General features: G+C 32.5%; 2 protein-coding genes across 3 annotated transcripts in view; both read left to right on the top strand.

Moving 5' to 3' along the window:
• LOC108754940 (zinc finger and SCAN domain-containing protein 12-like) overlaps positions 1-4,476 on the top strand; it is a 6,080-nt gene extending 1,604 nt beyond the window's left edge. For both annotated transcript variants that reach the window (XM_018497614.1, XM_018497615.1), the window contains 3 exons: positions 1,702-1,845; positions 2,059-3,452; positions 3,754-4,476. In XM_018497614.1, the coding sequence (XP_018353116.1) occupies positions 1,702-1,845; positions 2,059-3,452; positions 3,754-4,222 (2,007 nt within the window). In that variant the 3' untranslated portion in view covers positions 4,223-4,476. The remainder of the gene's footprint in view (positions 1-1,701; positions 1,846-2,058; positions 3,453-3,753) is intronic.
• A 3,465-nt stretch (positions 4,477-7,941) lies between these two features.
• LOC108754922 overlaps positions 7,942-10,345 on the top strand; it is a 28,826-nt gene continuing 26,422 nt past the window's right edge. Inside the window, exon 1 of the mRNA XM_018497589.1 lies at positions 7,942-8,724. Coding sequence (XP_018353091.1) covers positions 8,659-8,724 — 66 coding nt within the window. The 5' untranslated portion in view covers positions 7,942-8,658. The remainder of the gene's footprint in view (positions 8,725-10,345) is intronic.

The following is a 10,345-nucleotide window of genomic DNA, read 5'->3' on the forward strand; positions in this document are numbered from 1 at the left end:
AGCTCTTTCCTTATGTCTTTATTTTTTATTTTATCTAGTTTCGTATAACCTTTAATTGCTTAAGAACTTCATGTCTGAGGCTTGTATTCTGTTTAAGTCCTTCCTTCCTATTACTCAAGCTTTGCTTTCATATAGCAGCGTGGAAACTGCCATTATTTTGTAGAACTTTAATTGTGTATCTTTTTTGGTTTCATTCCTTAATGTTTTTCGGATAATGCCACATATTCTCTGAAATGAAATCAGATTTTGGTTTACATCAGTTTTTTTTGATAGGTCAGGTTGTATCCTAATTATTTGAGAGAAATTTGGATTTGTTCTATTCTTTTGTTGTTTATTACTATCTTTGAAGGGGTGGGATATTTTTCTTTGAATGCCATTATTTTTATTTTTGACGTAGAAATTTTACAATTATATTTTCTGGCTATCCTGTCTAGTTGACGGACAGCTATTTGTAGATCGTCTTCTGTGTTAGCTATTATGGCCTGGTTGTCGGCGAATAGTATCGTGTCAAAGGTATTTTTTCTTTTTTTCATACATTTTCTGCATGTTGTATCATATCATTTATGTATATGTTGAATAGGATCGGGGATAAACATAAACTACATTCTTGACTTATTTTTTGGTTAGTAAATATAATATCTTTGGAATCCTCCTTGTCTATAGTTAAATCTGTTCCGTGATATATATTCTTCACTATCTTAATTAGATGTTCTGGGAACCCCTTTCCTTCTAAGATATCCTATAGTTCTGATCTGCAGACTTTGTCGAAGGCCTTTGTGTCTATGAATGCGATTTGTGTCTTCAAGTTTTGCTCTCTTCTTTTTTCTTTAATTAGTTTCAGGATCAGTATCGCATCTGTTGTTGATCGTTTTTTCTGAAACCGTTTTGTTCTTCTCCTAATTTTGACTTTCGCGATGGTTTATACTCTGTTATTATTTTTGAGTATATTTTATAACATGAGTTTACTAAGCTAATCCTTTTGTAATTATTGGAGTCAGTACTCTCCTCTTTTTTGTATATAGAGATTAGCAGTTTTTCACTCCTTGGGAGTCTATGATTGACTCCAGTACATGTTTAGGAGATATAGGATTCTCAATTTTAACATTAAACTTCTGTAATTGATAAGGAGTTTATATTGTTGTCAGTGTCTGTGACTTTTCTATTTTTAGTGGTTTTTAATGCGTCATTCAGTTCTTCTAGCGTGATAAGATCTACCGCTTCATAATTCATTCTTTTCTATGTCATCTGTTATATTTAGATTGTTGATTGATACAATAGCTGTGTATAATGCATTTCCCATTTCTTTGTTCATGATGTTCAACTTTGCACAGCTTTTTCTCTCTCTGATTTCTTCAAGTGTTTCATTATCTTATACGCTACTAATTGTCTTCCATGTATATCATGTTCAATCTGGCTTATGTATTTGTCCCAGCTTTATTGGTAGGCAGTCTTTATTGTTCGTTTAGTTTTGTTACATTTGTTTTTGTATATTTGTCTGTCTTGTTCGTTTTTGGAGCTCAGATATTTATGGTAAGTTTCTCCGAAATCAGCGTTTCCAATTTTTCCGCACTCTTCCACTTTCTTGTGTTTCTTGTATCCTAATGTTTCTTCTGTAGATTTGAGTATTTCTATACATATATTCTATATATTTCTATATATTCTTAATATGTTAATATTGTTAATAATAATTTTTTTCAACAGATTGATCAATTTGATGGACTGCCTAACATGCTCTGTCCAAAGTGTGCATATCGAACAAATGCTTTATATGACTTTAGATTACAAGTGCAAGAATCGGACAAGAAATTTAGAATGATGCAAGAAACTAAAATGAACATTGTAAAGGTATAGTGACAGAAAATAAAAATAATATTAATTTGAAGTTTATATCTGTTGAATATATGCGTTACAACAAGTAAATTTTGAATAATCTATAAATATTAAATAATTTATTATCAATCATAAAGATTAATCTATAAATAAGTATTTTTAAAGGACATAAAATTATTTAAAAAGTATCTTTTTGATATTATTATAACGTTTTGCTTTTTTTTTTAGGCAGATGCCAAGAAAGAAAAAAGTGATGTACAAAAAGATGGATTTTTGGAATTAAATATATCAGGCGATGTAAAGTCTGATCGTACTTTTGAATTTGTAAACATTAAAATAACAGATGATATGGATCAACAACAATATGAAATTGATGTATCTCAGTTGATTAAAGATAATGGAGATGGTAAAGAGAACTCACAGTTGAATGATGTTTATTATAATATCGAAACTAACGAGGATCAAATAAGTACCCAGTTGATGAAAACTGAGTTACCTGAAGATATTTCAAAAATATTTGCAGAAAATGTCGCAATTATGTATATACCAAAATCTACGATTGAATCGATGTCAGTCGAGAACACGTTAACGCTTGATCCGGAACAAGAAGAAATAGTAAATGACAATGGTACATTTATCTCTGAAGTGGAAATCTTGACTGAAGAAAATGAAGAAGCCTCAAGCAAAATATGCGTTTCCAGTCCTGTGGAATCTAATGCAACTAAAAAGAATAAATGTACCTATTTGGAACAACAAGATGTAACATCAGTAATACAAGTGGAGAAACAAAAAGAATATAATGAGATGATACAAAACATAGATAAAGAAATAAAGCTTAATGAGAGTAATTCTAATATTGAATTCTTAGTAGAAAACAACGATGGATCTGATTCTGACTACTTTGTTGATGATAAAGACAATATATTAGGCAGTTTGAGCGATGCAATTATACGGATAAAGGAATTCAAACGAGAAAATGGTATCGAATATCAATGCACGTTATGTTTACAGAATTTTAATCAACTGACTAGTGTATTATTGCATACTGTCGAGAATCATGTCCCTTCCAACGGTCCGTTCTTTTGCATGGTGTGTGAAAAGGATTGCAAAAATCGTCGAGAGCTGCGAGCACACGTGAAAACGCATACTGGCGAATCTCCATATTCCTGCTTCCTTTGTAAAAAGGCATATAATAGAAAAAGATATCTGAAGAGACACATGGCATGCCATCCCAACTTTTCACGGCACCGCTGCCTGAAGTGTGGTTGCCGCTTTAAATCAAAATCAGAATTAGACAGCCATGCGACAACACATGATCTCGTCGCACCCTACGCTTGCAGTCAATGTTCGCGTATATTTAATCACAAAGGCAATTACAAACGGCATCTGATCAGCCATTTGGATCCGCAGGGTCTTCATTTGCCTAAATATCCGTGCAATTACTGTGACAAACGTTTTCCTAACAATCGTACACTCCAAACGCATATACGGGTACATACTGGTGAAAAACCGTTCAAGTGTGATGTTTGTCATAAGTCATTCTCTCAACGAGGCAACTTATTGAACCATTCAAAGATACATTGGAATCCTCGCAGCTTCACATGCGAAGTCTGTGGCAAAAGGTTTGTAACTTGTGTACATATATTTGCAGTTTAATATATAAATAGACAAATTTTGAAATAGGATATAATGCAAAATATCGTAATTTAAAAATATTCTAAAGGTATGTTATAATTATAATTTAAAAAGAATAAATAATTGTATTATTGTATTATACTGTTCATTAATATCTTTGTTATATAAATAATATTTAAGTATTATAAATTTTTTTTAAATTTTAGATTAAATTTTTTAATGATAATATCTGTATATTATATTGAATATAATATTTAATGTAAACATTCTTATATCTAATTATTATAGCTTCAATCAACGTGCTACATTACGAGATCACACATTATTGCACACTGGTGAGAAGCCTCACATATGTAATGTATGTGGGAAAGCATTTACGGTTAGTGCAGCGTTGAGAAGGCATATGTTCAATCACGTTGAAGTCAGGCCATTCAATTGTGATAATTGTGGTATGGGATTCATCGGTAAATACGATTTACGACGACATATGCGAGTGCATGAGAACCGACCTAAGGAAAAGCGTAAAAAAAACACAAAAACAACTAATGTTCTTCAGCAAAAATCGGAGGAAAGTCATGTTACGTTGGAAGAATCGAAAACTGAGACTGCGCTCATAGAAATAGAAGAAGGATTTTTATCACAAAACATTATACAGACCATACCACAAATCGAATCAGAAAAGGAAAATGAGGATGCACTATTTAATAATCTTCAATCTTATTCAGTTATATACAGTACAACTGAAGATAGATCATAGATTGTGTAATATATACTATCTTATTACAAACATATTTTTGTTTTACTCATATATTCACTTATACAGTGTTGCAATCATTTTCTTTCCCTCTTCAACTCCAATATGTGGTATAGAATTTATACGGCACTTTATCAAAGTATATTTTTACAAGGTATCTTTTGAAGTTAACAGTCAATTAGCTTTTTGCCTAAATATACGGAATGTTTGGCAATAGATATAAGAAAATAAAAGAAGTAAAATTACGGAGTCGGGGCTCTATCCTTTAATTATAAATGTTTCATTTATGTATTTAATTTAAATATTCATGCACTTTAAAGATTTTATGTGAATATTTAAACATTTATAAATAAAAAACAAAGCAATTTTGTTATCGACTTTTATCTTATTTTATCTAGAATTACTTTTTTTAAGTTTTCACCTGTTGCCGAACACTGTATTAATATATTTTGAAAAAAAAAATCTAATTTCCGAAATGAAAGATTTTTGCTATTGCTAATTATGTATAAATAATTAAAAATAATTTTATTTTTATGATACTCTATTTGCAAATTTTAAAAAATATTTCATAAATATTTTCTTTTAATTTCTGTTAATAGAAATAATAGTATAGAAATATTCTCTTATTACATATAAAAATGTAATTATTATATATATAATATATAATAGATTTAAGTTAATTCAGAAATATTTTGTATTAAGAAAATTTTTAGGATACAATATCTGAAGATTCCAAAGGTTTATATATAAATTGTAATGTGTATATAAATAATTGCAATATATTATTATAACGACGAAGTTATGTAATATATTACATTGGTTGCCACGACGCATCACTTATACATAAACAACACTTCTTGTTTTTAATAGGAATGATATAAAATTTTTTGTGAAAAAATTAATATTTAGGATCCCTTTATTGATAAGCCGCTAAATAAAGAACGTAGATGTTTGATGTTTTAACTATTGATATAAACTATTGATGTAAACAATTTGTTTAAAATGCAAATGTTAAATTTGATATGTCATTGTACAAGCGTTTTATAAGTAAGCATACATATTTATCCCTCAACAATATTATATACAATATATTACTATATTTTTCTCTAATTCTTACCTGCATGGATAATCATCAAACATAAACATTAATGCAGATAACAGAAGAAATAAAATATTTGTTATTCATACACATATATATTTGAAATTAAATATATAAATTGTCGAAATTTTGAATTAAACAAACTTCCATGTCAACAGTGATTTTTATATAATTTATTATTATTAAATCTAATAATATATAATATATGATTTATCACTAATTTTTGTTATATGAAATATATGTATCTTAAAAAAAAAGCTCTTAGTTTAATAGAGAGCTTTGTCTTACATATTTTAAAAAACTAAATTAATTTTTCAAATTATTTTTTAATTAAACGTATATGTAGATATACATGAGATCTGTATATCTACATATACGTTTAATTAAAAAATAATATTTAGTGGCTGAATTAGTGTACACTTTTGGAATCTAAAGATAAAAAGTATATGTTTGACATTTGGCAAAATTGAGAAAGAGAGTTCTAGTGTAGGAATAAAAAATAAATAATGAATTTTAAAGCTTTTATTATAATCTCTAATGATCAAATATACCACAGATTATTTGTAGAAACAGAATACTATTTTTTGACCACAGAGAGCGCCACGTGTGTTATTTCACGATTCTCTGTCGGTCTGAAAATCAGTAGATATATTTTTTAGATTAGAGCATTGATTGATAAAGGCTGTTTATATAGTCAAGAAAATTTTCATAGGATTACAAATAAGATGTTTGTAATTATTCGAAAAGAAATGTTGTGAAAAATTGGTAAATAATATATTTCTACATCGTAGTGATAAATTGTTTCAGTGTAGTTGTCCCTTTAATTTATATTTTTAATAATAATTCATCTGGAATTTGTTAATTTTTCGATCTTTATTAAAATATTCTTTAAAATTGATTGGATAATTAAATTTTCTATACCTTCTAACTTCTTCATCATCCACTAGATGTCGTATTCAGTCTATCAAGTTATTATAAAAATCGAAGAAAGAAATTTTGTGGTTTCGAGTTTTAATTGACTAGTATGGAAATGATTGATAGCGATATTTTTTTGTATTATTAATGGATATTATTAATGGCTCAAGTATTGTTATGATTATTAGTTTACTGATTAATTATTGGTAGTTGTTTTACAAATGCAATTCATAGTTTGGAAATATGAATCCTGAAGCCGCGCGCGTGTGCATTCAGTAATATTAGATAGGACAATTAAATTAATTAATTATATGCACGAAACTCGAAAAGGTTTCATCATCGTAGATATTTAATAATTCTTTAAGAATTGGATCGTAAATTAATTAATGGCAAATTAATTATTTCTGGTAACTCTTTAAATATCGGTTAAATATATTGGTTTTTCTTAGGCAACTTGTCTTTTTTTTTAAATAATATAAAGCTAATTGTTTGTCATTCTTGAAGTATTGTAGTACTTTAAATTGACATTTATGCATTCTTTTGCAAAATTTGTACGAAACATATATTAAAAAATTGTGTATTTAAAAATTTATTTTATTTTATTTTCAGATTATTGATGTGATCTTCTCTCTGTCCTTTTCCTCATTGTGTTTTCATCTGTGTATTTTATTTTTACATACATCTGATTCAAATCAAAATCATGATCTAATAAAATTTTGGAATAAAAAAAGTCTTTATAAATTATAAATTGTATCGAAGGTAGGTATATGATATTATTTTTAATATAAAAACAAATTAATAATGCATATAATATTATTTGATTATGGAATATGAAATAATAATTGTTAGTACAAAATAGTCAGTGAAATGTATTAATACAACCAGAACATTAATTTGTACTATATCAATTTAAACATAGGTTACAATACAATAAACAGTTAAAAAGTTTTTAGTGCTCCAAAATCCGCATAAAATGAAATACAAAATCTAAAAATAATGTGTGTAGTCGCACTATGAATGTTTTCACAACGCGAATCAATAATCTTTCTAACAGCTTTGATTGAATAAAATCGCAGTTGCACGCATTCCACATTTTTTAATACGCGGATTAAAGTGAAAATTTGCACGATACTTTCGAAATCAAATACGGCTGTCTAATTCTAATTTTCTTATACATTTATATTTACTGTTTACAATTTATATTTACTGTTCACTGCTAACATATTCGAAATTTGAGTTACAGTTGGTGCCAATTCCACACAGCCAGAATACGATTAAACGCTTCATTGAATTCCTGATCGTATCGATCAAGAACAAAGGATTCAAGTGGCATATCACGGGAGAACGCGTGAAAGCACCATCCAAATCGGAGCGCGCGTTCGCGAGAGTCGCCGAACATAAAAATCAACGATGTTGCTGGCTGCGCGTTCGGTGCGCAATTGAGAGCTGCGGGAAGCGTCGCGCGTGGCTGCGCGGCGCGCGACTGCGCAAGTCGCGCATGCGCGACGGACGTCGAACGGACAGTAGTCGCTACGGTGGCGCCAGTCATGGCGGCTGAAAACACACGCGCACGCTGCCGCCGCCGCCGCCGCCGCCGGTCGGTGCCTCCACGCCTCTACCTCGCCTCCGCCACCGCCACCGATCCCACGACTCGTGGGTAAGTACCCTCACACTCTACGCTCCAATCAGTCTGCACTCGCATGTCCACGAGGTTGCTCGCACGGGGCCTGGCGGCATCCTCTCTCTCTTCCTCTCTGTCTCTATCTCGTTTCGTCCGCTCGTACTCCTGTTCTATCATATTCTCTATCTCGCTCTTCCCCCCCTCTCTCGCTCTCTCATTTACCGTCTGTTTGTCTATCTCTCTCGCTCTTTCATTCACCTGACTCTTAACGCGAGCAGTGTGTTACACAGCACGGGGGTGATACCGGTCGCCAGTCGAGGTACTGGTCGCGGACACTGCAGCCGTGGTTGAGGTTAGGTCGACGTCGACCAGTCGGCCGTAGTGGCGGGACGCGGCGCGGCGGATTTGAATTTTCGAACCCACCGGTTACCCGCGCCGTGTTTACGCGGCTCCACCGGGTGCCGCAGATCGATTCGCGCGCGCGTTGCGATCGGAGGGATCGTCATTGTTTGCTGTCGTTTTCCTGCCGGACGGTTGCAGACCGGGTTTGTGATTATCGTCATCCACGATAACCGGGCAAACCGTTACGGCGCGATTGCAGATTAGACCGACGACAGCGTTTTGTTGAAACGAACGGAAACGCTCTGTGAGGACGATGCGCCGCGAGTTTTTAACGTCATCACCATCGCCGCCACCGCCGTCGTCGTCGTTGACATTGTTATTGTCGCTGAGATCGTCGCATTCGCGTCTGGTGGAAACGCGCAGCGACGGAGACAAGCAGCGAGTCCTGTGAGGTTTCTGTGAATGTTCTCGGACAGCCGCGTGCCGCGGCTAGCCGCGCATCAGTTTCTCAGTGCACACGAGGAAAACGTATGCGTGCTGGTGATCAACATGTCTATTCTTGCGCCCGGAAGCGCCACGCGGATCCCACTCGGTTTCGCGTATCGTATCGTGTCGTGTCGTGTCGTCGAAGTCGAATTCACATCGCGTCGCTCGGACAATGAGAACGTCGTGGTCTGCAAAATATGCTCCAACCCGTCGCTCCGAGAACGGAGCGTTCACGCGATTATCTCGCGAGTCTTGCACATTTTCTTTGGAACGTAACTGCTGTAGCGAACGTAGATGTAACGCACATTCTACAATAAGTCGTTATTTAATCCTCCATGGTTCAACCAGAGACTTTGAAGATCTAGGCAAATTTTCAATTTTCAATCATTATTCCTCACATTCGGATACGTATAAAGAAAGTGAAAATCATTTCGAATCATACATGAGCAGTTTGATAAGTCAATGATTCTGCAAAAGGAGACTATGTTGGAAAATAAATCGAATTTTGATATAAAAAAGTTAAAAAAAAATCACTTATTAAACTGTCCTCGTTATTGTGAAATTATATTTTTGAATGTTGTGAAACAGCGTGAATTTTTTTTAGATTTTTTTAGAGCTCAAAAACCTTTGGAGAAACATAATTAGTGATCCGGTTGGACTAAGAAAGCAGTGAAAGAAAAACGTTGGAGGGTTAAGCTTCAAGTCTTAAGCCGTAAAAAATTAATCGGTCACAGTCGAATGTGAAAAGAATAATCGACTACGGTTAATCAATTTTTTACAATTTAAGACTTAAGCATAGGTAATAGCTTATTGTAGAAAGCCCTTAAGAAGACTGCGCATTTCTATGAAGTTGTCATTATCGATTTAGAGAGAGTAATGTGTAGCTTAAATCATATATATATATATATATATATATATATATATATATATATATATATATATATATATATATATATATTGTTCTCTTTCTTTCTCTCTCTCTAAAATATTGAGTTTATTTTATTTATTATATTGCAAATTAAATTTGTAGACACACGAATAATCAGTGTCGATTTGTGATGGTATTAACTTTTTACTTATATTCGTTAGAGTCTTCAGTATATTAATATTGTTTGAAATATTAAAGAGAAATTCAGATATGATTGTCAGCATTGCGTTCTCTTTCTAAATCGAGCACAGATGCTACAATCAGGGAATGTGCAGTCTATTTTTTCTACATCTATGGTAGCGAAAGTGCCTTACGTTAATAACGACGAGAATGTTGTCGATTCTTGTACGAGACAAGTGAATTTTATTACGCAAAGTTTTGCTTCTTTGCCTCAGAAAAGAAACGCTATCGATAAGAGTGACATAGAATAATTACGGTGAAAATGAAAATTGCTAGATTGTCGCGTAGAAGCTAGGAATTTATCTGCGTGTATCATTATTCGAACGTGATATTTGAGCGTTTTTACATTAATTTCTTAACGTTATTTGTATTGGCTGATTAGATAACGTTACAGATATTGACAGCTGCCAACCGACTGTTTTATGAACGATTGACAAGAGGCTCTTGTCTCTTTAATGTGTGAGTAACGAAACTTCGTACTTTAACCAAATTTTGAAATATGCAATCTATATTATCGAATTATTACTGCATTTTAAAGCAGTATAGAGATAACGT

This window comes from Trachymyrmex septentrionalis, unplaced genomic scaffold, assembly GCF_001594115.1.
Source record: "Trachymyrmex septentrionalis isolate Tsep2-gDNA-1 unplaced genomic scaffold, Tsep1.0 scaffold83, whole genome shotgun sequence".
NCBI lineage: Eukaryota > Metazoa > Arthropoda > Insecta > Hymenoptera > Formicidae > Trachymyrmex > Trachymyrmex septentrionalis.